The sequence below is a fragment of the Chiloscyllium punctatum genome, chromosome 39, assembly GCF_047496795.1.
Source record: "Chiloscyllium punctatum isolate Juve2018m chromosome 39, sChiPun1.3, whole genome shotgun sequence".
NCBI lineage: Eukaryota > Metazoa > Chordata > Chondrichthyes > Orectolobiformes > Hemiscylliidae > Chiloscyllium > Chiloscyllium punctatum.
Genome location: NC_092777.1, coordinates 61970477 through 61996722, shown reverse-complemented (window position 1 = coordinate 61996722; position 26246 = coordinate 61970477). Strand labels below are relative to the sequence as shown.

At 43.5% G+C, this 26246-nt stretch overlaps 1 protein-coding gene across 2 annotated transcripts in view; it reads left to right on the top strand.

Moving 5' to 3' along the window:
- The window catches only part of LOC140464140 (sodium-coupled monocarboxylate transporter 1-like), a 91241-nt gene extending 81838 nt beyond the window's left edge, over positions 1 to 9403 (top strand). For both annotated transcript variants that reach the window (XM_072558906.1, XM_072558907.1), the window contains exons 15-17: positions 5927 to 6030; positions 8712 to 8812; positions 8905 to 9403. In XM_072558906.1, the coding sequence (XP_072415007.1) occupies positions 5927 to 6030; positions 8712 to 8812; positions 8905 to 9000 (301 nt within the window). In that variant the 3' untranslated portion in view covers positions 9001 to 9403. The remainder of the gene's footprint in view (positions 1 to 5926; positions 6031 to 8711; positions 8813 to 8904) is intronic.
- The last annotated feature ends 16843 nt before the right edge of the window (positions 9404 to 26246 follow it).

The following is a 26246-nucleotide window of genomic DNA, read 5'->3' as shown; positions in this document are numbered from 1 at the left end:
CTGCGCCCTTCCAGCACCACTAATCCAGAATTTGAAATATACCGCTGTGTCTTCACTGTTACCAGGTAAAAATCCTGGAATTTCCTCCCTAATAGCATTGTGGATCTACCTACAGCACATGGATTACAGTAGTTCAAGAAGACAGCTCATCACCACCTTCTCAAGGGGCAATTAAGGACAAGCAATAAATGTTGGCCAACCAGTGACATGTATGTTCCACATGTGAATGACAACATTTGTGGATGACAGAAAAATAAGTGGGAAGACAAGTGGTGAGGATGACATAAAGATTCTCCAAAGGGATGTGATCATGTTAAGTGAGTGAATGGTAAAAACATGTCAGATGCATATAATATGCGGAAGTATGAGATTATGCACTTTGGCAGGAACAGAGGGACTGAATATTATTTAAGTGGAGAAAGACTGCAGCAAACAAAAGAATAGAGGGATTTTGGAGTCCTAGTTCAATGGTTAATAGGTAAAGGAAGTTTAGGGTGTAGGTTTGCTCGCTGAGCTATAGGTTTGATATCCAGAGGTTTCATTACCTGGCTAGGTAACATCATCAGTGGTGACCTCCAAGTGAAGCGAAGCTGTTGTCTCCTGCTTTCAATTTATATCTTTCTCCTGGATGGGGTTCCTGAGGTTTGTGGTGATGTCATTTCCTGTTTGTTTTCTGAGGGGTTGATGGATGGCATCTAGGTCTATGTGTTTGTTTATGGCATTGTGACTGGAGTGCCAGGCCTCCAGGAATTCTCTGGCATGTCTTTGCTTATCCTGTCCCAGGAGAGATGTGTTGTCCCAGTCGAAATGGTGGTTTTTTTTTCATCCGTGTGTAGGGCTACGAGGGAGAGAGGGTCGTATCTTTTTGTGGCTAGCTGGTGTTCATGTATCCTGGTGGCTAACTTTCTTCCTGTTTGTCCTACGTAGTGTTTGTGGCAGTCCTTGCATGGAATTTTTTGGATGACGTTGGTTTTGTCCATGGGTGGTACTGGGTCTTTTAAGGTTGTTAGTTTTTGCTTGCGAGTCTTGGTAGGTTTATGTGCTACTAGGATTCCGAGTGGTCTTGGATATCAAACCTACTGCTCAGCGAGAAAACCTACACCCTAAACCTCAACCTGAGCTACAAACCTTCACAAACCTTGCAAAAACCTATGGGCGCAACACGCTACAACTTGCCCGAAGATGGGAAAGGAATGCCCTCCGAGAGAATTCCACCCGCGAACAACTGTACTTGCTGCATGAATGTTTGAGAAAACAGGTACTGCCAAAATGTCTCCACTACAAACCGCTGATAAAACACCTCAAGCCAGATGTTTAACACAACGAAACGGCTGCAGAATGCTCCGAGAACTAATCAATGACGCCCACCACAGACTCCGAAAATACAACAGGGAAACTGCGCATCAAAAATCGTTATTCAAACAAGCAACAAATCAAGAATGGACAGATGTGGTAGAACGAGACGTAAACACCAAACAACGACAAACAGAGATGAAGAAAAATCGGGACCTGAAGAAAAAACTTGTCAAACTCACAAACAAAAACAAAACCGATAACACAGGGGCGTGGATAAAGAACTTCTCAGACCGAATCCAGGCCCCCATCAGACACAGAAAAAGCAGTACTAGTAAAAGGACTAAATTTCAATTACCGAGACGCTGCTAAGAAGGATTTCCTAGCGGCATTAGAAACCACATTGAAGGACAATAATCTCACGGAGCTGAAAAATGTGTTGCTGGAAAAGCGCAGCAGGTCAGGCAGCATCAAAGGTACAGGAGAGTCGACGTTTCAGGCATAAGCCCTTCCTGAAGAAGGATTTATGCCCGAAATGTCGATTCTCCTGCTCCTTGGATGCTGCCTGACCTGCTGCGCTTTTCCAGCAACACATTTTTCAGCTCTGATCTCCAGTATCTGCAGTCCTCACTTTCTCCTAACAAACTCACGGAAAAAACACAACAAATGTTCAGACAGACAATTGCACCTACTCTGAGCCGAAAGAGGGAAGGAAACAAACTGAACACACTAGAAAAGAAAGTCCTAGAAAACCTCAAAAAAGACAAAAACGTTGTCATATTAACTGCAGACAAGGGTCGGCTCACAGTCATCCTGAACAGAAGGGACTACATAGAGAAAGTCAATGCACTACTCGCAGACACCAACACCTACCAACAGCTGGTGCTGGACCACCCCCACCCTCCTCTCACTTATCTCTCCACCCTTCAGGCTCTCTGCCTGTATTCCTGATGAAGGGCTTTTGCCCGAAATGTCGATTTTACTGCTCCTCGGATGCTGCCTTAACTGCTGTGCTCTTCCAGCACCACTAATCCAGAATCTGGTTTCCAGCATCTGCAGTTATTGTTTTTACCTGGTATATTTCAAAGTCAGAATGGTGAATAGCTTGGAGGGCAACTTGCTGATGGTGTTCCGATGTATTTGTTGCCCTTTTCTTTCTAGATGGCATTGGTCATGGGTTTGGAAGGTGCTGTCTAAGGATAGCTCATGAAATTCTGCAGTGCATCTTATAAATGGTACACACTTCTTACCGAGTGTTGGTGATGGAGTGGCTGAACATTTTGCAGATATGGTGTCACTAAAGCGGGCTGCTTTGATCGTGATAGTGTCAAGCTTCTTGAGTGTTGTTGGAGTATTCCAGCTTACTCCTGACATGTACCTTGTAGCTGGTAAACTGGTTTTGGAGAGTCAGAAGGTGAGTTATTCACAGGTATTTATAGCATCTGACCTACTCCTGTAGTCATTTATGTAGCTGGTCCAGTTCAGTTTCTGCCAATCAGAATCTGCCTGCTGTTGATCGTGGGGGATTCAGTGATGGTGACATCATTGAATGTCAAGAGATGGTGGTTACATTGTCTCTTATTAGAGATTGTCATTACTTAGCATTTGTGTAGAATGAATGTTACTTGCCACATTGCAGCCCAACCACTGATAGAGTTCAAGACTTTCTGGAGACATCTATGATCAAAACACTGGCACGTGATCAACTTCATCATCATTCAATCCCAAAGGATGGCCTCATCACTAAAGCAATGACCAATGCAGCCAACTGCTGGACAGACCACTGGCTCATCCACTTCTCAATGTCCATCAAAAGTCATCAGAAAGGGCTGAAGATGAAGAAACAGTTCAAAAAAAGTTAAACGTTTAGTGACTTCATGAGTCAGGCTTGCTAGCTAATGTCTGACAACATCTTCAATAAAATCTCCAGAGCGTTCATTCTAATATAATGAAGGAAAACTAAAAGAGCTGATGTAAGTTATTATCTGACATTGTGAAGAAACCATTGTCTTCAAGATCAGAAAACGTGAAGACTGATTCATTGAGAACGACCACATCATTCAAATCCTCATCAATACAAAGAGGAAAGCTCCCCATGTCTGTCAAAACAACATCACCAGCAAGGCAAAGAGGAGAGAGAACTCATCAAATAACAAAAGGAGAATTACAAAGAACATCTAGGGCAATTAAAAACCAACGGTGGACTGAGAGCTGCAACTTCTTCACTGCCAGCAAAGACCCAAATCCCTTGGCCTCACACCTGTGTGGAGTATGAATGGAACCCTTTTGAGAGATAGAGAAAACATCAGTTTACCATGGAGAGAACACTTCAAAGAATTCCTAAACCACAATACACTCATTAAAAAGGATGTGTTCAAGGAAATCCCGTAACTCCCCGAAGATGACCTTGGACAGATATTGAACCCTCCATGAAAGATCTGAAGAATGGAAATACCACAGGATTGGGTGGGATTCCACTGGAGATTTTGAAAGCTGGAGGAGCAGACCACACCCATGACCTCTACGACTGTTCCTGAAAATCTGCCCTGTCAATGAAAGGTACACTGCCATCTTCAAGAAAGGAGACAAAGTGGACTATAGCAACTATCAAGAAATCTCCCTATTCTCCAGCACCAGGAAGATCATTACCTAAAGCCTTGTTAGCCTTTTCCTGATTTCTGAAGAATTTTTTTTGGAAAGCCAATATAGTTTCCAACTAAATCATGGAACTGTAGACATAATTTCCACTGCTTAACAATTCCAAGAAAAACATCAGAACCAACACCAACCTCTCTACATGGCCTTCATCGATCCAGTCAAGGCTTTTGAATATGTTAATAAGTCAGGGAGTGCTATGGAAGACCCTATCAGCGGCCAGCTGTCCAGTAAAATTCATCAACATCCTCCATCTTCTCCACAAGGGGTTGACAAAAGTCCTTACCAATGGTGATATGACAGCAAACTTTGCCAGAATTTACTCCACTTTGTAAAAGGACAAGCTTTCTAGTGAGGTGGACATTGTCTGCAGATGGAAAACCTTTCGACCTCAACTAGTTGAAATCCAAGAAGCAAATGACACTGATCCCACTTGTGGAACACTGATCCCACTTGTGGAACACTGATCCCACTTGTGGAGGTGACACTCAACTCGTCCTTTCAGAAAATACTCTTCAAGACTCATTTCACATCTTCACAGAGGCATACCAAAGAATCTGTTTCAGCAGCAACTTCAAAATATCATGAGGGGCATAGATAAGATAAATAGCAAGGGTCTTTTCCCTAGGGTGGGGGGAGTTCAAGACGAGAGGCATATTTTTAAGGTGAGAGGAAAAAGATTTGAAAGGTTATGAGGGGTAACTTTTTATATAGAAAGTCATTTGTATGTGGATTGAACTGCCAGAGGAAGTGGTGGATGTGGATACAGTTACAACATTGAAAGGACATTTGGATAAGAACATGAATTGGAATGGTTTAGATGAGTACGGACCAAAAGCAAGAAAGTGGGACTTGCTTGAATTTGGGAGCATGCTTGTCCTGGACTAGTTGGACCGAAGGGTCTGTTTCAATGTGGTATGACCTTTATTAACCCATCCCAATGCAAGTTCTGGTCTATTCCTCCATTAAGTTCAAGAGAGGAATCCACCCAAATGTGGAATACTTCCCCAATTTGGAGAGTTACCTCTCATCCAATGTGAAGATCCAATACCAAATACAACCTGCCAGTAGTTGTGAGTGCAAAGATCAATTCCACCTCCCAGAAACACACACAAAATGTACAGTCCAAGATGTGGCTCAAGGACTGAGCTCTCCCAACCATGCAAGGACCCATAGAACCCTTTATGGGTGACAGAATTTGTTATGTGAATAATCATGCGTTAGACATGTGATTGATTCTGTGACTCTGTTTGGTGGCATAGATGTCCTTACCATGAGTCTTGGGATCCTCAGCTTGTTGAAATAGGACTGAGAAGCTTTCCTGTCAGATTTCTGGTGGTGGTGTTGGGGGGCGGTGGGGAGGGATATGAATTTTCCAGGCAGTTGAAAAAGTTGACTTAATAAAGATTGCTAGAAAAGCTCAGCAGGTCTGGCAGCAGAAAGAAACTGCCCTGTTCTGTGAAAGGGTCATTTGACCTGAACTGTTAAATCTGATTTCTCTCCACAAATGTTTCTGGACCTGCTGAGCTTTTTCAGCAATTTCTAATTTTATTTCTGATTTACAGTGTCTGTATTTCTTTCGGCTTTTATGAAAGTTGATTTATGGCTGCCACTGCAGCAGCCTCCTCTGGGTTGACCTCCTGTTCAAAGCAAGCCCTGCCATTTTCCTGAGGGCAGTGGCTGGCCGCACATCCTTTGCCCTTTCAAACATGATGCAACCGAGATAAACCCTGACAGGCCAGAACTCCTGCTCGAGTTCTGAGCTTTATCTACTCAAACATCATTTTAAAATCACCCAGATTACTTTGAACAACTGCCGAGCAATTGATGGTGGACACTCCAGGAGAGTTGGTAACATTTGGAAGTGGCAGGTCAGAGTCAAGAAGTTCCCCTGTGTTTCCAGGTCTCTGACCTAGATGTTTATAAATTGTCACTTACTCATTAGAACAAAGTTAATACTTTTCTTTTCATATTTCAGGCCTATCATAGCAGAGACTATCTACTCGATATCATTTTTCTACTACAGCCCAATTGCGTGGCTGAGCACATTAATAGTGGGTTTGGTAGTCAGTATGCTGACTGGTAAGTATAATTAAAATGTAAATTGGGAAGCTTAGATAACCCTCTTCAGCTACATTTACACTCATCAACTTTGATAAGATGGTTAAAAAATAATGCTTGGTTACTGATTGAGTTTCTATACCATAACACGGACTAAATCAGAGAATATGGCCTGTCCTAATCCTGCCTTTTGTCTTCATGTCGATTTTTCTCTTTTGCTCTTTTATTTTAGCTGTTTCTTTATGCTGCTTTTTCCTAGGCTGTCCTGCTTTCCCCCACCTTCTCTTTTGAGTCTGATTTCAGGGATTGTCCCTATGGTTTCGGGCTGCATTTTTCGGTGGGGATAAAGTGGCCTGCAAGGTTCCTATCCAATTCCTTCCTCATTTAAATTGTGGTAACACTCTCCTCACATCCCAGTGGTGCAGCCAGTGGGCGGCGCAGTGGCACAGTGGTTAGCACTGCTGCCTCTCAGCGCCAGAGACCTGGGTTCATTTCCCCACCTGAGGCGACTGTGTGGAGTTTGCACATTCTCCCCGTGTCTGCGTGGGTTTCCTCCGGGTGCTCCGGTTTCCTCCCACAGTCCAAAAATGTACAGGTTAGGTGAATTGGCCATACTAAATTGCCTGTAGCGTTAGGTGTAGGGGAATGGGTCTGGGTGGGTGCACTTCAGCGGGTCGGTGTGGACTTGTTGGGCCGAAGGGCCTGTTTCCACACTGTAAGTAATCTAAGAAATTCTCAGTTTTTTCAGCATCCCACTGCCGTTCCCTCTCTTGTACTACAGTGCCAGCACTACCCAGCACTTTTAGACCACAGGCTTTTTAAAAATTCATTCGTGGGATGAAGGGACCACTGCCAGAACTGGCAATAACTTCTCATCATCCCTAATGAGATGCTTAAGGTCCACCTTCTAGAATCAATGCAGTTTGTGTACTGCAAATATCCCGCAGTAAGACTGGATGGAGCATTTCAGGATTTTGATTTTAGAAAATGAAGAGTTTCCAAAGCAAGATTAAAATATGAATTGGTAGAAAACTTGTATATGCTGGTGTACCTGTACACATGCAGCACTTGCTGTTCAGGGTGACAGAAGTGTCGTTGTAGGTTTAGATGAGGGAAAAATTGGAGGAGGCTCAATAAGAGCAGAAATTCTGGCATGGAGTGGTTCGGCAATAATTCCTCTGCTATATATCCTGTGAAATTCTACAGTAAAACAAGGAGATAGAAGTCATAAGAACTGGGCACAGGAGTAGCCCCCTTGAGCGTGCTCCACCATTCAATACAATCATGGCTGCCAAAGTTATACAAATTTCTGATAAGACATGATTTGGAACACAGTGGACATTTCTGGATACTATTCCTTATGAATGATATATTGGCTTCCGAGAAAGTTCAGCATAGGTTTACCAGTATGTTATATGGAGTCTTAAGGGTTAATTTACAAGGAATAATTACACCAATTGGGGTCGTGTTTCTTTAGACAGTTTAAGACAGTGATGTTTTCAGGCCATTATCTCACAGATAACTGACAGCAAACTACTTTTACTGACTGGCTAAGATTCAGGACAAGGTCTAAATATTAGCGTCAGACTGTGCAAGATTGAAATTATGATCATAAGGATGATAAAAGTTGGAACTCCCACCTGCAAGTGAAAACTGATGCTAAATCAATTGTTAATTTAAAATAAGAAATGAGATATTAGTTAGTCAATGGGATTGAGGTATATGAAGCAGAATGAGGTATATGGAGTTGAAGCAAAGATCAGTGATTGCAGAACGGCTTAAAGAGGTCTTCCTATACCTTAAAGCCTATGTCCCTTCAGCAAGAGGATATGATGTAGCAACTCATCCAGCCTTTTTGAGCAGCACCTCACTATTTTTCACACTCTGCTACTTAAAAGGTTAGAGCAACATGTGCATGGAAACAATCTCACCTTCAAATTTCCCTGCCAATCACTTGCATTCTGGCTTGAATATATTTTACAATTCCTTCATTGACAAGGACCAAAAATTAATAATTATTTATCTAGCAGCTTTTGGGAATAACTTCTCCGTGCACAAAGCAGAGGTTCAAGAAAGTGCCTCATCATTACCTTCTCGAGGGCATCTAAGGATGGACAATGAGTGCTGGCCATGCTAGTGACATCCAGAGCCGAAGGATGAATTAAGTCATATTGTCATGAATTGGTTTAGAATGTCTGAAGATGCATAGAATGATGCAACATAAAGGACACCATTCAACCATCAAACATGCGCTGAATCTTTAGATCAGCTGCACATACAGCAGAGTGTTTGTTTTCCAAATTCAAATTTTTTTTTACAGTTCCCCAATGAATGTTGCAATTGAATCTGTGTTCACCACTCTTTCAGACAGTTCATTCCAAATGATAACACATCTCTAACTAAGCTCCAAAATTCTATGCTCTAAGGAGAACAACCATAACGTTTTCAATCTGTTAACACAACTGAGTTCCTAGTTCCTAGTATCATTCCAATAAATACCCTCAGCAGCATCTCTAAGGTCTTCATGTTCTTCCTAATGTGCGCTCCTAGAATCGAACACAGGTCGTGCTATACAGAATTTATCTGTTTGTTGTTCTAACTGTGTGTTATGCGGGAGGTATAGATCTCAATCTTGTATTCAGCAGAAACTTTACAATGAATCCAATCTAATATTGTGTTATTAACTCTGATACCTGATTCAGGTGGAAATGAGAATCTGGATCCTTGTCTGATTGCTCCCATAGTCCACACCGTTTACAAGTACATCTTCAAAACCAAACCAATCCCATCAATTGCAGAAACAGTAAGATAAATTATTGGCTTCTAATGAATCATGTTTGCAGAATGATCATGCTGGTGTTAATTAACATTAGTGATTCTCTTTCTTTCACATAGAATGACAACTTGATTCATCACCCAATGCCCAAGGAAAGTTCCAAAGACTGTGAGAATTCATCTGTTTTAACTGCATTCCAATCAACCAAGTTATAATAGTCACAGAGTCATACCGCACAGAAACAGACCCTTTGGTCCAACTGGTCCATGCCGACTATAATCCCAAATTAAGTTAGTCCCATCTGCCTGCACTTGGCCCAAATCCCTCCCAATATTTCTTATTCACGTTCTTATCCAAATGTAGTTTAGGACTCAACACATTCAGTATTTTTAAAAAGTAAGGTGCCAAAAAATCAATAATAATCACCTTGATATATATAGTTATGTTATTCTTGAGTTCTCTTTTCCTCTGTGCTATAATCAAGTTGCCCATTAGACTGGGACTAAAATGTTTTTGTAAGGAGTGAAGGTTTTCACCATGTCCCTCTGTGGATTTTTCATTGGCACTGGAGAAGTTCCAAAGCAAAACAAAAATAAAACTGTTGCTTTGAACAATCTTGATACTGCTTTTTGCTCTGATAATTCAGTAGCTGGAGAAGTTTCATAAAGCGAGGTAGTCATGAAATTACCTCAGTACTGCTGAACCTTCACCTGTGAATAGCTCCACCATTTTTACTGCCTATAGCTTTATTCAACCACTTTGTGATTTATTGTTTTGTTGCACTTGAGACAGGATTCTTCAGCAGGAGTCTCCCAAAGAGTAAGACACATTTCAGGAATAGAATGTGGACCAGAAGGTCATGACAAATCAACCAGAAATAGGCCATTCAGCTCATTGAGTCATCTCTAACATTCGATGAGATAATGGCTGATCTGATAATCCTCAACTCCACCTACCTACTTTTACCCAACAACCCTTAATTCCCTGACTGATTAAAAACATGTCTGTCTCAGCCTTGAACATTCTTAACAAATCAGTCTTGACAACTCTCTGCGGCAAAGAATTCCACAGATGCACTATTCTCAGAGAGGAAATTCCTCTTGATTTCTGTCTTAACTACTCGCCTCATTACTCTCCAGATAACACCCTCTGGTTCTAAACTCTCCAAAGAGGGGACTGAAACTCTGCATCTGCCCAATCAAGTCCCCTAAGAAATTTAAATGTTTTAAAAAAGCTCCCTAACATTCTTCTAAAGTCCGATGAGCATAAACACAACCTACTCAACAACTCATTGAAAAATCCCTCAATACCTGGAATCAATCCAGTAAACATTCTCTGGACTGCCTCCAATCTCAGTATATCATTCCTCAGATAAAGGGACCAAAACTCTTCACAGTATACCAAGTGTAGTCTAACTAGTGTCTGGTGACATTTAATTTTGCACTCTTCAAATGGTCCCAAATACCTTGCAAAGAATTGAAGACTTTTACATGGGAAAATGGTTATATAGGTCCAAATTGTTTTTCATATAAGAAGATGGTATTAAGGATGTAAGTAGTTGTGAGTCAGAACTTGACACAGAAATGCATCATAAATGCAACAATAAAATTTTAATTTAAATAATTTTAACAGATATTCATAGTTTGACTATTAACATTTTAAAATCAAAATTTATTATTACCTAGTTAGAATACTATGCTTAATAATGTTTCATCTCCGTAGGTAAAAATCCTTATTGTACACTGTAAGAAAGCCAGGATGTCAGGGAGTGGTAGGACTCAGATTTGTAAACTTGGTCAACTTAATAGGGAGGGAAATAAGGTTGGAGCCCAACCTGTAGGTCAATAGCAGTTAACAAAAGATCTTGAGGGCAAAATGTGGGTGGATTTTGCATTGGTCACCAGCTATGGGGTAGTGCTAGCCAGTGGGACTAATGCAGTTTAGTGTCGTTTTGGCAATACAGAGTCAATGGGTCAAAAGGCCTCTTCTGTTCTGTATGATTCTATGATTCACATTAGTTTTTGGTGATGAAGGTCCCAATAAAGCACCTGCCTCATAAAGTCAATTCATAAGGGTGGCATGGTAGCTCAGTGGTTAGCATTGCAGCCTCACAGCATCAGGAACCCGGCTTCGATTCCGGCCTCGGATGACTGTGTGGAATTTGCACATTCTCCCCGTGTCGGGGTAGGTTTCCTCCGGGTGCTCCGGTTTCCTCCCACAGTCCAAAGATGTGCAGGTTAAGGCGAATTGGCCAGGCTAAGTTGCCCATAGCGTTCGGGGATGCACAGGTTAGGTGTATTAATCAGGGTAAGTGTAGAGTGATAAGGTAGGGGAATGGATCTGGGTGGGTTTCTCTTCGAAGGGTCAGTGTGGACTTGTTGGGCCAGATAGTCTGTAGGGGTTCTATAATTCTATGAAATGATTTCCTGTCCCAGAATGCAGTGGAGGCAGAATCAATCAACAGATTAAAGAAGCAAATGGATATGTGTCTGATGAAAAGTGAGATACAGGGCTGTGGGGAACAGGAGAGTTCTCCATTGCCATAACAAGAGACCAGGATAAGATCAGTCACAATCATGTTAAATTGTGGAGAGTGCTCAAAGGGCTGAAATGCTTGGCTCCCTCTCCTAATTCCTATGTTGCTTGTTTTAGAAGATTTACATTCAATGTCATCAGCAGGCACTCATGCCTTTATCAAGGAGACAGACAGGAAATGACATACTGAACAACTGCTTAGAAAGTGTACTGGGTTAGAGAGAAAAATACTGCAGATGTTGGAATCCAAGGTAGACAGGCAGGAGGCTGGAAGAACAGGCCCTGAAGAAGGGTTACACCCAAAACCTTGACTTCTCTACCTCCTGATGCTGCCTGGCTAGCTGTGTTCTTCCAGCCACCTGCCTGTCTACTTTAGAAAGCATACTGAGCAGCTCACCAAATATAAAATTCAAGATCCGTGGTCTGGAGACTCCAGAGGCCCCACTTATGCCCACACACATCTTTTTGATTCTTTCATCTATATCATTTGGTACAAAGAAGTTGAGAGCTGAATAAATTTCTTATGGAAGAAAGCCCTCCACCTAGTGTCCCCTCCAACGTTATGAGATCTAATTTAGTAAAATCTTCTAGAATGCTTGTGTGAATTGAGTCCCTTTAATGTACTTGGCAGTGATCTAACACTTCTGTGTCCTGCTCAGATTCTTCTCTGTACCACAGCTGGTATTTGATGCATCACCATAAAATCCAGGGATTTTCTGATCCAAGCAGTTGCAATTTTCACACTGAATTCCAAATAGTGTCGGATTTAGTCAAGCATTTACAACCAGCTTCTGCCAGAAGGTTGAATGGATGATCCATCTTGATGTCCTTTTGAGGTCCCAAATGCTACAGATGCCACTCTTCAGAAAATTAGACTCCCTCCACATTATATGGATTAGTGCAGCTTCAACAAGACTCAAGAAACTCGACACCATCCGGGATAAAGCAGCTCACTCAAATGGGAGTCCATCTACTATCTTAAACATACAATTACTCCACTGTTAGCATATTGTGGCAGCAAAGTGTACCATATGCAAGTTGCTCTGCAATAGTTTGCTAAAACTTCTTGAAGTATTATTGCTGTTCTTTCATTGTTGTTGGATCAAACTCCTGGAATTCTCTTCCTAAAAGCACTGCAGATGTACCAACAGGTGTCTTAACCCCAGTGACCTTGCAAATATCTATCTCTCACTCAACGTAATATCACAAAAATAGAGTTTCTGGTCATTTTTACACAACATGAATTTTCCCAGCCCTTGAACAATTTCAGTGTTGGAGAGAAAGTTGGGAAAATCCTGAGAGGTCAGCAATAAGAAAATTCCCTAGTGTCAAAGTCCATTTTATAACAAAGTATTGAATGGCGAGTGAGATTCTTACTAGTGGGTGGCGAGAGACCTATTTGCAAGCATTAACATACATTAACGTGTCATTATAATTAATCTTACCTCATTGATATGCAGTTTCCCATTCTCCCACCCGATTGGATAGAAATAAGATAGTGCCAATTCACATTGTAAAATGAGAGCAGTAACCTGACAACCCTCAGCTCAATGTTTGCTCCCAGAGCCATAGAGTCATACGGCATGGAAACAGACCCTTCGGTCCAACTAATCCATGCTGTACATAATCCCAAACGAAACTAGTCCCACCGGCATGCTCCTGGTCCATATCCCTCTAAAAATTTCCTATTCATGTATATGTCCAAATGACTTTTAAACATTGTAATTGTACCAACATTCACCACTTCCTCAAGAGCCTGGTTGACATGGACAAATTGGACTGAAGGGTCTGTTTCCATGCTGTACATCTCTATGACTATAAGTTCAATCCACACACGAACCACCCTTTGTGTAAAAAATTTGCCTCCTACGTATTTTTTAAATCTCTCCCCTCTCACCTTCAAAATGTGCTCCCTGGTCTTGAAATTAGGGAAAAGACAACTACCATCAACTCTATTTATATTTCTCATTGTTTCATAAACTTCTACAAGGTTGCCTCTCAACGTCCTACAATCCAGTGAAAAAAGTCCCAGCCTGTCCAGCTTTCTTTATAACTCAAACCTACCATACCCAGTAACATCCTGGTGAATCTCTTCTGAACCCTCTCCTTCCTATAACTGGGTGACCAGAACTGGACACAGTTTTCCAGAAGATCCAGATGGACAGCAGTCACCATCATTCCAAAGCAGACTTCATGGACAACCACACCACTCACCCTCTATCCACCAAGTGGCAAAATGGTGCCCGATTAGTCGCGACTTGAGTAATTGACAGGATCTCCAGCAGGGCAGCTCCAGGCAGTGAGCACTGATCTAGAAGCACTGGGTAGGCTAAAAAATGGTGCTGTGCCAGGAATTCTGGGAGGTTCTAGCAATACTAAATAGTGCTACCTGTAGCGAGTGGGATAATGCAACAAATAGGGTACTACAGGGACATGGTGCACAGAAAATGAAGCAGTTTTTGGAGGATAGCATGTGAAATCTTGTCAGGGTGTATGGAAAGAATACTTCCATGAAAATCACCATCTTGACACATTGTAGATTTTTGGTAATATTCAGCCTCACATTTAAAAATGTTGGGATAAGTCTGTCATCTATGACACTGACACAGCCAAATGAAGCAGAATAATTTCTCAAGGACATTTAGGGGTTAACAACAACAAACACTTGGCCTTGCCTACAATACTTGCCAACTACATTTTTTAAAAAAAATTGGTTCCTTTTTATAATATTACCAAGATCAAATATTTTAGAAATTAAAGGGGAAAATGTTTTCCTCACCAGGCAGTGCAGGGATGGATTACCATACGATATATTTTGACAGTGCCAGAGTAAATTGGTGAAAATGACAGGCAACATCACATAGAGGTACTTCTCCTGCTGTGGGACAGCACCTCAGGTGGGAAGAGAGGGATTAAAGGCCTTTATTCTCGAGAATCAGGTGCATGAAAAGTTTTTAAGAGTTAAAGGTGGGGGTGGGGGAGGGAAGGCTCAGCAGAGGTCATTACAGTTTCCAGGACAAGTATTAAGGATGAAACTGTGGAGTGCTTGGACACCGTCCTGTCCCCCTTAGTCCAGGATCTCCCTACCCATGTTCGGGACACCACCCATGCCCTTCACCTCCTCCAAGACTTTTGTTTCCCTGGCCTCCTATACCTTACCTTCACCATGGTCATCCAGTCCCTGCACACAGCGATCCGTCACGACGAAGGCCTCCGAGCCCTCTGGGTCTTCCTCTCACGCCATCCCAAGCAGTGCCCTTCTCCTGACACCCTCATCCGCCTGGCTGAACTGGTCCTCACCTTTAACAACTTCCTATTCCAATCCTCTCACTTCCTCCAAACCAAGGGAGTAGCCATGGAAACCTACATGGGCCCCAGCGATGCCTGTCTCTTTGTCAGGTACGTGGAACAGTCCATCTTCTGCAGCTAACTAGTACCATCCCCCACTTTTTCCTCTGCTACATTGATGACTGTATCGGCACCACCTCATGCTCCCATGAAGACGTTGAAGAGTTCATTAACTTCATTAACACCTTTCACCCCGACCTCAAATTCACCTGGACCATCTCAGACACCACCCTCCCCTTCCTGATCCTCTCCATCTCCAGCAACTGACTAACCACAGACATCTACTACAAGCCCACCGACTCCCACAGCTACCTAGACCACACCACCTCCCACCCTGCCTCCTGTAAAAACACCATCCTTTATTCCCAATTCCTCTGCCTCTGCCACATCTGTTCCCAGGATGACCAATTCCACCTTAGAAAATCCCAGACAGCCTCCTTCTTCAAAGACCACAATTTCCCCTCTCACAAGGCTGATGATGCCCTCCAGCATATCTCCTCCACTTCCCACACCTCCAGCCTTGAACCCCACCCCTCCCAATGCAACAAGGAGAGACCCTACCTCAGTCTTCACCTTTCATCCCACCAACCTCCGGACACATCACATCATTCTCCGCCACCTACAAACAGACCCCACCACTAGGGATACATTTCCCTCCCACCCCTATCAGCATTCCAGAAAGACCACTCCCTCCGTGATTCCTTTGCCAGATCCACACCCCTGCAGCTGCCCTCACCCCACTCCTGCCACCGCAGGAAGTGCAAAACCTATGCACACACCTCTCCCCTCACCTCCATCCAAGGCCCCAAAGGATCCTTCCATATCTGACAGAAATTTACCTGTACCTCCACCAATGTCATCTACTCCATCTGTTGTACCCGATGTGGTCTTCTCTACATCGAGGAGACAGGACCCCAACTTGCAGATCGTTTCAGAGGACATCTTTGGGACACCTGCACCAACCAACCCCACCACCCTGTGGCTGAACACTCCAACTCCCCCTCCCACTCCACCAAGGACATCCAGGTCTTGGGCCTCCTCCATTGCCAAACCCTTACCACCTGAAGCCTGGAGGAAGAACTCCTCGTCTTCCACCTTAGGACCCTGCAACCACACGGGATCAAAATGGATTTCACCAGTTTCCTCATTTCCCCTGCCCCCACCTTATCCCACTCCCAAGCCTCCAACTCGGCACCGCCTTCTTGACCTGTCCATTGTCTTTTCCCGCTGTCCGTTCCACCCTCCTCTCTGTCCTATCACTATTACCCCCACCTTCATCTCCCTATTGCATTCTCAGCCACCCTTGCCCCCCAGCTCCACCTCCCTCCCATTTATCTCTCAGCCCCGTTGGCCCACAAGCCTCATTCCCAAAATGTTGATTTTCCTGCTCCTCGGATGCTGCCTGACCGGCTGCCTGACCTTTTCCAGCAATACACTCTCGACTGTGATCTCCAGCATCTGCAGTCTTCGCTTTCTCCTAGTGCTTGGAAGTCCATGGTAAAGTAGGGCTGAATCAACATGGCTTTGTCAAGGGGAGGTCATGCCTGAAAAAATCTGTTTGAAAATCTTTGAGAAGGTAACAAGCAAAAAAAGACAAAGGCGAGCCAGTGTACATGATCTATTTGATATCCATGATTTGGAGGTGGACAAAGTTAAAAATCACACAACACCAGGTTTCAGACCAGCAGGGTTATTTGGCAGCACTAGCTTTCGAGGGGCTGCCTCAGTCACCTGATGATGAGCCAGTGCCTTGAAAGATAGTGCTTCCAAGTAATCGTGTTGGACTATAACCCGATGTTGTGTATTTGATTTCTAGAAGGCCTTTGACAAGGTGCAACACAGGAGGCTGCTAAATAAGATAATAGTGCATGGTGTTAGGGGCAAGGTACTGGCATGGATAGAGGATTAGCAGAGAGTAAAGGTAAAGGGGTCTTTTTCAGGATGACAGCTGGTGACTAATGGAGTTTAGATTAGATTAGATTACTTACAGTGTGGAAACAGGCCCTTCGGCCCAATAAGTCCACACCGCCCCACCAAAGCGCAACCCACCCATACATCTACTCCTTACCTAACACTACGGGCAATTTAGCATGGCCAATTCACCTGACCTGCACATCTTTGGACTGTGGGAGGAAACCGGAGCACCCGGAGGAAACCCACGCAGACACGGGGAGAATGTGCAAACTCCACACAGTCAGTCGCCTGAGGCGGGAATTGAACCCAGGTCTCTGGCGCTGTGAGGCAGCAGTGCTAACCACTGTGCCACCGTGCCACCATTCTGCAGGGGTCCGTGTTGGGACCATAACTATTCATGTTATACATTAATGTTGTACATGAAGGAACTGGGGACGTTGTCATCTGCAAACTGAGCAACATAAGGATTGGTGGAAGGGCAGGTAGTGTTGTGCATGTGAGGAGGAAGTAGATGGAGTTGGGCACTTTAGGAGAGTGGGCAAAGAAGCAACAAATGGAATACGATGTGGGAAAGTGTGTGGTCATGCACTTTGCTAGAAAGAATAGAAGCACAGACTATTTTCTAAATAGGGAAAGGCTTTGGAAATCTTAAACATGAAGGGACTTGGGAGTCCTCGTTCAGGATTCTCTAAAGGTTACCATGCAGGTTCAGTTGGTAGCTAAGAAGGCAAATGCAATGTGAGCATTCATTTCAAGAGGGCTGAAAATGTGTTGCTGGAAAAGCGCAGAAGCTGTGTAGACTTTGGTCTGACTGTATTTGGAATATTATGCGCAGTTGCAAAAGGTAAGTCTGAAGCATTTGCAGCAATCTTCAGCCAGAAGTGCCAAGTGGACAATCCATCTTGGCCTTTTTCAGAGATCCCCAACATCAGCGATACCAGTCTTCAGCCAATTGGAATTACACCATATAGTATCAAGCAATGGTTGGAGGAATTGAATACTGCAAAAGCTATTGGCTTTGAGAACATTTTGGCAATAGTGCTGAAGACTTGTGCTTCAGAACTTACCACTCCCCTAGCCAAGCTGTTCCAGTACAGTTACAACACTGGCATCCACTTGGCAATATGGGAAATTGCCCAGGTATGTCCTGTACATAAAAAGCAGGACAAATCCAACCCGGCCAATTATCGCCCCATCAATCTACTGTCGATCATCAGTAAAGTGATGGAAGGAGTCATCAACAGTGCTATTAAGCAGCACCTGCTCAGCAATAACCTGCTCAGTGATGCCCAGTTTAGGGAACCCTGGGAGAAAATGAGGACTGCAGACACTGGAGAGTCAAGAGTCGAAAAGTGTGGCGCTGGAAAAGGTGCAGCAGATCAGGCAGCATTTGAGGAGCAGGAGATAATTTTGGGCATTATCATCAAGAATGTGGAGGGGAAGGGGGCTGAGAGATAAATAGGAGGGTAAGGGTGGGGTTGGGAGTAAGGTAGGTGGAATGGCGATTGGTGAATGCAGATGGGGGGGTGATTGTGATAAGTCGGTGGGTAAGGTGGGACAGACAGGTGGGAAGGAAGGTGGACGGCATCAAGGAGCCCTAGCAAAACTGGAACCAATGGTTTTCAGGGTTCAAATTCACTGCTGGTTGGAGTCATGCCTGTTGGATAGGAAGATGGTCAGGGTTGTTGGGGGTCAGTCATCTCAGTTCCAGGACATCTCTGCAGGAGTTCCTCAGGGTAGTTTCAAGGCCCAACTATCTTCAGCTGCTTCATCAATCACCTTCCCTCCATTAAAAGGTCAGAAGTTGGGATGTTTGCTGAGGATTGAACAATAGTCAGCACCATTCATGACTCCTCAGATACCGAAGCAGTCTATTTTCAAATGCACCAAGATCTGGACAATAACCAGGCTTGGGCTGATTGGTGGCAAGTAACATTCACGCCACACACTAGGCTATGACCATCTCCAATAAGAGACAATCTAATCACTGCCCTGAAACATTCCGTGGTGTTACCATCACTGAATTCACCACTGTCAATATTTTCAGGGTTACCCGTTGACCAGAAATATAACTCATCATATAAATGCAGTGGCTACAAGAGCAGGTTGGAGGCAAAGAATACTGCAACAAGTAACTCACTTCCTGACTCCCTAAAGCCTGTTCATCATCTACAAGACACAAGTCAGAAGTTTGGTGGAATACTCCCCACTTGCCTAGATGGGTGCAGTCCCAACAACCCTCAAGAAGCTTGATACCATCTAGAACAAAGCTTGATTGACACCACATCCACAAGCATCCACTCTCTCCACTACTGGCACTCTGTAGCAGCAGTGCGTACTATTTACAAGATGCATGGCAGACATTAGACAGCACCTTCCAAATGCATGACCCTTTCCATCTAAAAGGACAAGGGCACATGGGTACACCATCACCTGCAAGTTCCCCTCCAAGCCACTCACCATCCTGACTTGGAAATATATCACCAGTCCTTCATTGTTCCTGAGTCAAAATCCTGGAATTCCCTCTCTAAAGGCATTGTAGTTCTACCCCACAGCATGTGGTCCGTAGGCATTCAAGAAGGCAGCTTATCACCACATTTTCAAGGGAAACCAGGGACAGACAATTAAAATGCTGGCTAGCCAGTGATGTACTTGTCCCACACGTGAATAAAAAAGGTTCAAGGCCCCGTATTTAAGGAAGGATGTTCTGGTCGTAGAGGTGGGCCAGTTACAAGAATGATCCCAGGAATGAAGGGCTTGTCATATGAGGAGCAGCTGAGGACCTTTGGTCTGTACTTGATGGATTTTAGAGGATGAGGGTTTCTCAATGGCACTTACAGATTACCAACTTGCCGACAAAGAGTCGACATGGTGAAGATGCTTCCACGAGTAGGAAAGATTAGAACTTGAGGGCACAACCTCAGATTCTTCAGAACTGAGATAAGGAGGAATTTCATCAGGCAGAGGGTGGTGAATCTGAGGAACTCCATTGCTGCAGAGGGCTATGGCGGCCAAGTCATGGAGTGTATTTAAGACCGAGATAGATAGACTCTTGATTATTAAGGGGATCAAGGGTTATGAGGATAAGACAGGAGAATGGGGTTTAGAAACATATCAGATATAATTGAATAGTGAATGGGCTGAATGGCCCAATTCTGCTTATGTCTTATGGTCACTCCTCTAGATATGGTTAATCAATCAAAGGAATTAACAAACCTAGTCTAACTCAAATGCATGAATTCCTGCTGGGTTTAAATCTTCTGCCTTTTCCTTCAAAGATGACAAAGCAACCTTGAGTTGCATGGAGTATCATTAAAACAGCTACAATCTTTTTTATTCACTCATGGCATGTGCGCTTCTCTAGCTAGGCCAGCATTTGCTACCCAACCCTAATTGGCCCGGGGGGCAGTTATGAGGTGAAGTCAAATTCGGCTTCAGACATTGCTCAATACACCGCATCCCTATGATCCACCTATCAAGAACATCTATCAATAAGAACCCTTGCTGAGCATTCATTGCAGCACTACACTTGAACAAACTTAACTGTGTTTCAAGCCTCACAGCCACACCTTTACATCCAGCATACACTACGAGTCAGGTGCTGATAGTGTAAGCATGTACCCAAGGTGCTCAAGGACTCCCTTACCCAACAGTATGCTGCAAACTTGTAAGGTTACAAATATTTTAGTTCAGCCTGCAAGGAACCTAACACAGTAAAGTTCATTGCCACACTCCCCTTCTCAGTGGCTGGTGATGCTGTATTCATCCTGCACTGATGGTGCAAGGGATCGATACTGTATATATAATAAGGATGTATTTACTGAAGCATATCTGTTTCACACACTGTTTCTCATTGAGGTTCAGGTTGGGGAATTGTTCCCTGCCTAGCCTTGATGATAATGGTCTCCAGACAATAAGCACCCCAAAAATGCCCCTAGCTGTGACAGACAGCAAATCAGCCAGCTGGAAGCTGGAAGATCAGGTTTGGGCATTTGGGTTTGTAAACCTACAGCAACTACAATGTTTAAATATTACACCCTTAACCTGATCACATGCCCCAAGGTGCTTCAAAAAGTTGGTATGTTATACAACACAACCATACAAGAAGAAATAGAATGGGGTCTTGCAGGGTTCAGAGCAGGCTGGGCAATGGTGAGATGTGTGGCAGGATCTCTATGGCAGGATCCACTTGCACCATACTTTATGCTTTTTACAAGCAGAATGGTGAGATTCTTAGGGCTGTTGCTAACAACTACCTCACATTGTTAATATTCCTGTTGCAATAGATACATAGACAATAGGAGTAGGCCTATCGGCCCTCTGAGCCTGCTCCACCATTAAACATGATATGGGCTGATCATCCAACTAAGTATGCTATTCCTACCTTTTCTATATACTCTTTCATCCCATTAGCCCAAGGAACTACACCTAACTCCTTGAATTTCGATGTTTTGACCTCAATCACTTTCTGTGGCAGAGAATTCTACAATTCACTCATTTTTAGTGAAGAAACTCATCGTCATCCCAGTCCTAAATAATGTAGGATGACTATGACCTTGATGACTATGACCCGTGATTCTGGACTCCCTAGTCACTGGGGATCTCCTTCCTACAACTACCCTCTCCAGTCCTGTTAGAATTTTATAGGTTTCCTACAAGTGGAGAAGATAAATGAGGTTCCACCTAATTCTTCTAAACTCCAGTGAATATTTAGGATGGTAATAAATGCTGGCCAGCCAATGATGCCCATGTCCAATAAGTGAAATTTTAAAAAGTTCTAACTGATCCAAATGCTCTTCACACATCAATCCTGGCATCCCAGGAACTGGTCTGGTAAACATTTGTTGCAGTCAAGATTAGAGTGGTGCTGGCAAAGCACAGCAGGTCGGGCAGCATCTGAGGTGCAGGAAAATCGACATTTCAGGCAAAAGCTCTTCATCAGGAATGCCCGAAACGTCGATTTTCCTGCTGCTCAGATGCTGCCTGCCCTGCTGTGCTTTTCCAGCACCACTCTAATCTTGACTCTAATCTCCAACATCAGCAATACCCAGTTCCACCTACACATTTGTTGCACTGCCTCCATCGCCAAAACATCCTTCTTCAGATGAGGAGACCAAAACTGCACATATGCTCCAGGTGGGAGTTTGCCAAGGCCTTGTACATTTACAGCAAGACATCCCTGCTCCTGTACTCACATCCTCTCGTTGTGAAGGCCAACATACCATTTGTCTTCTCACCACTTGCTGCACCTGAATTCTTATTTTTAGCAGCTAGTAAACAAAGACACCCAGGTCTTGCTGTACCTCCCTCTTTCCCCAGCTGTGAAGGACACTAGGTTCTAGGAGTTGCAGCTCCCCCTTAATCAAGCCATTGCCACTCAGATAATTGCCTTCTCTTTTTTCTCTTCTTTTCTCTCCTTACAGATGTTGCCAGATCTGCTGAGATTTTCCAGCATTTTCTCTTTTGGTTTCAGATTCCAGCATCCACAGTAATTTGCTTTTATCCAGATAATTGCCTTCCTGTTTTTGCTACTTAAGTGGATAACCTCATATTTATCCACATTACACAGCACCCACCATGCATTTTTCACTCACTCAAGTTATCCAAATCACACTGAAGCATCTCTGCATCCTCCTCAAAGTTTGTCCATTCAGCTTTGTGAAGACTGAACATTCACTTGCCTCATCCAAATTATAAATATATATCGTGAATATCTGAAGTCCAAACACTGACCCTGCTGTATCTCACTAGTCACAGCCTGCCACTCAGAAGTAGACCCATTTAACCCTACTCTTTGTTTCTCACCTGCCAACCAGTCCTCTTTCCATGCTGGTACAATATCCCAGTTACTTTTACCTGCTAATCTCTTATGTGAGACATGATCAAAATTTTCTGAAAATGTCAAGCAAACCACATCAACTCGCTCCCCTTGTCAACTCAACAAGTTACATCCTTAAAAAATGTTTAATAGATTTGACAAGAACAATTTCCCTTTCATGAATCCATGCTGACTTTGATATATGCTGTCATCATTTTCTACGTGCTCTGCTATTAAATCTTTTATAATAGACTGGAGCAATTTACCTACCACTAATGTCAGACTAACTGGTCTATAATACTCTAATTTCTCTGGACCTTTTTTTAAATAGTGGAGTTATACTAGCTACCCTCCAATCCACAGGAACTGTTCCTGAATCAATATATTTCTTGAAAAATGACTTCCAATGCTTCCACTATATCTAGGGCCACTTCTCTAAACTGTTCTGGGATGGAGATTGTCAGCCCTGGAGATTGAAACAAAAACAAATTGCTGGGAAAACCCAGTCACTCTCCAGAGATGCTGCCAGATTTGCTGAGTTTCTTCGTTGATTATTGTCTTTTCTCAGCTCCCCAGCATAGAGTCATAGAGATGGACAACATGGAAACAGACCCTTCGGTCCAACTCGTCCATGCCGACCAGATATCCCAACCCAATCTAGTCCCACCTGCCAGTACCCGGCCCACATCCCTCCAAACCCTTCCTATTCATATACCCATCCAAATGCCTTTTAAATGTTGCAATTGTACCAGCTTCCACCACTTCCTCGGGCAGCTCATTCCATACACGTACCACCCTCTGCCTTAGGTCTCTTTTATATCTTTCCCCTCTCACCCTAAACCTATATCCTCTAGTTCTGGATTCCCCCATCCCAGGGAGAAGACTTTGTCTATTTATCTATGCATACTCCTCATTTTATGAACCTCTATAAGGTCAGCCTCCAACGCTCCAGGGAAAAAAACTCCAGCCTATTCAACCTCTCCTTATAGCTCAGATCTTCCAACCCTGGCAACACCCTTGGAAATCTTTTCTGAACCTTTTCAGGTTTCACAATATTCTTCCGGTCGGAAAGAGACCAGAATTGCACGCAATATTCCAACAGTGGCCTAACCAATGTCCTGTACAGCCACAACATGACCTCCCAACTCCTGTACTCAATACTCTGACCAATAAAAGAATGCATGCCAAATGTCTTCTTCACTATCCTATCTATCTGCGACTCCACTTTCAAGGAGCTATGAACCTGCACTCCAAGGTCTCTTTGTTCAGCAACACTCCCCAGGACCTTACCATTAAGTGTATAAGTCCTGCTAAGATGTGCTTTCCCAAAATACAGCACCTCGCATTTATCTGAATTAAACTCCATCTGTTACTCCTCAGCCCATTGGCCCATCTGATCAAGATCCTGTTGTAATCTGAGATAACCTTCTTCATTGTCCACTACACCTCCAATTTTGGTGTCATCTGCAAACTTACTATGCCTTTTATGCTCACATCCAAATCATTTATATAAATGATGAAAAATAGTAGACCCAGCACCGATCCTTGTGGCACTCCACTGGTCACAGGCCTCCAGTCTGAAAAACAACCGTCCACCACCACCCTCTGTCTTCTACCTTTGAGCCAGTTCTGTATCCAAATGGCTAGTTCTCCCTGTATTCCACGAGATCTGACCTTGCTAAGTAGCCTCCCACGGGGAACCTTGTCGAACGCCTTACTGAAGTACATATAGATCACATCTACCACTCTGTCCTCATCGACCCTCTTTGTTACTTCTTCAAAAAACTCAATCAAGTTTGTGAGACATGATTTCCCACGCACAAAGCCATGTTGACTATCCCTAATCAGTCCTTGCCTTTCCAAATACATGTACATCCTGTCCCTCAGTATTCCCTCCATCAACTTGCCCACCACCGACGTCAGGCTAAGTGGTCTATAGTTCCCTGGCTTGTCCTTACCACCCTTCTTAAACTTTGGCACCATGTTAGCCAACCTCCAGTCTTCCAGCACCTCGCCTGTGACTATCGATGATACAAATATCTCAGCAAGGAGCCCAGCAATCACTTCCCTAGCTTCTCACAGAGTTCTAGGGTACACCTGATCAGTTCCTAGGGATTTATCACTTTTATGTGTTTCAAGACATCCATCACTTCCTCCTCTGTAATATGGACATTTTTCAAGATGTCACCATCTATTTCCCTACAGTCTATATCTTCCATGTTCTTGTCCACTGATGCAAAATACTTGTTTAGTATAACCCCCATCTCCCGCGGCTCCGCACAAAGGCTACCTTGCTAATCTTTGAGGGGCCCTATTCTCTCCCTAGTTACCCTTTTATCCTTAAAATATTTGTAAAAGCCCTTTGGATTCACCTTAAGTCTATTTGCCAAAGCTATCTCATGTCCCCTTTTTGCCCTCCTGATTTCCCTCTTAAGTATACTCCTACTGCCTTTATACTCTTATAAGGATTCACCTGATCTCTCCTGTCTATACCTGATATATTCTTCCTTTTTTTTCTCAACCAAAACCTTAGTTCTTCTAGTCATCCAGCATTCCCTCTACCTATCGACCTTTCCTTTCACCCTTACAGGAATATACATTCTCTGGATTCTCGTTATCTCATTTCTGAAGGCTTCCCATTTTCCATACATCCCTTTACCTGCAAACATCTGTCCCCCAATCAGCTTTTGAAAGTTCTTGCCTGTTACTGTCAAAATTAGCCTTCCTCCAATTTAGAACTTCTATTTTTAGATCTAGTCTATCCTTTTCCATCACTATTTTAAAACTAATATTGCCGCTGGCCTCAAAGTGCTCCCCCACTGACACCTCAGTCACCTGCCCTGCCTTATTTCCCAAGAGTAGGTCAAGTTTTGCACCTTCTTTAATCGGTACATCCACATACTGAATCAGAAAATTGTCTTGTAATACAATTCCAGTACAGTGATCATCCCTTTCTTTTTTCCCAGTTCAACCCAAATAACTTCCCTGCATGTATTTCCAGGAATATCCTCCCTCAATACAGCTGTAAAGCTATCCTTTATCAGAAACACCACTCCCCCTCCTCTCTTGCCCCACCCCCCTTTCTGTCCTTCCTGTTGCATTTATATCCTGGAACATTAAGCTGCCAGTCCTGCCCGTCCCTGAGCCATGTTTCTGTAATTGCTATGATATCCCAGTCCCATGTTCCTAACTATGCCCTGAGTTTGGGCGCTTGAGGGTTACAAGGAAGTCAGAAAAGACCTAAAAAGAGAGTTCAGAAGGAGGGGACATGAGAAGTTGTTGGCGGATAGGATCAGGGTTAACCATAAGGCTTTCCATAGGTATATCTGGAATAAAAGAATGGCGAGAGTTAAATTAGGGCCAATCAAGGATAATAGTGGGAAGTTGTGTGTGGAGTCAGTGGAGATAGGGGAAGCATTAAATAAATATTTTTCGACAGTGTTCACTTTAAAAAATGACAATGTTGGCGAGGAAGATACGGAGATACTTGCATCTAGACTAGAAGAGATTGAGGTTCACAAGGAAGACGTATTAGAAATACTGTAGAGTGTGAAAATAGACATGTTCCTTGGGCCGGATGGGATCTATCCTAGGATCCTCTGGGAAGCAAGGGAAGAGATTGCCGAGCCTTTGGCATTGATCTTCAAATCATCACTGTCTACAGGAATAGTGCCTGAGGACTGGAGGATAGCAAATGTGGTTCCCTTGTTCAAAAAGGGTATTAGAGACAACCCTGGTAATTAGAGACCAGTAATTAGAGTCTCACTTCAGTTGTTGGTAAAGTGTTGGAAAAGGTTATAAGAGACAGGATTTATCTAGAATCTAGAAAAGAATAATCTGATCAGG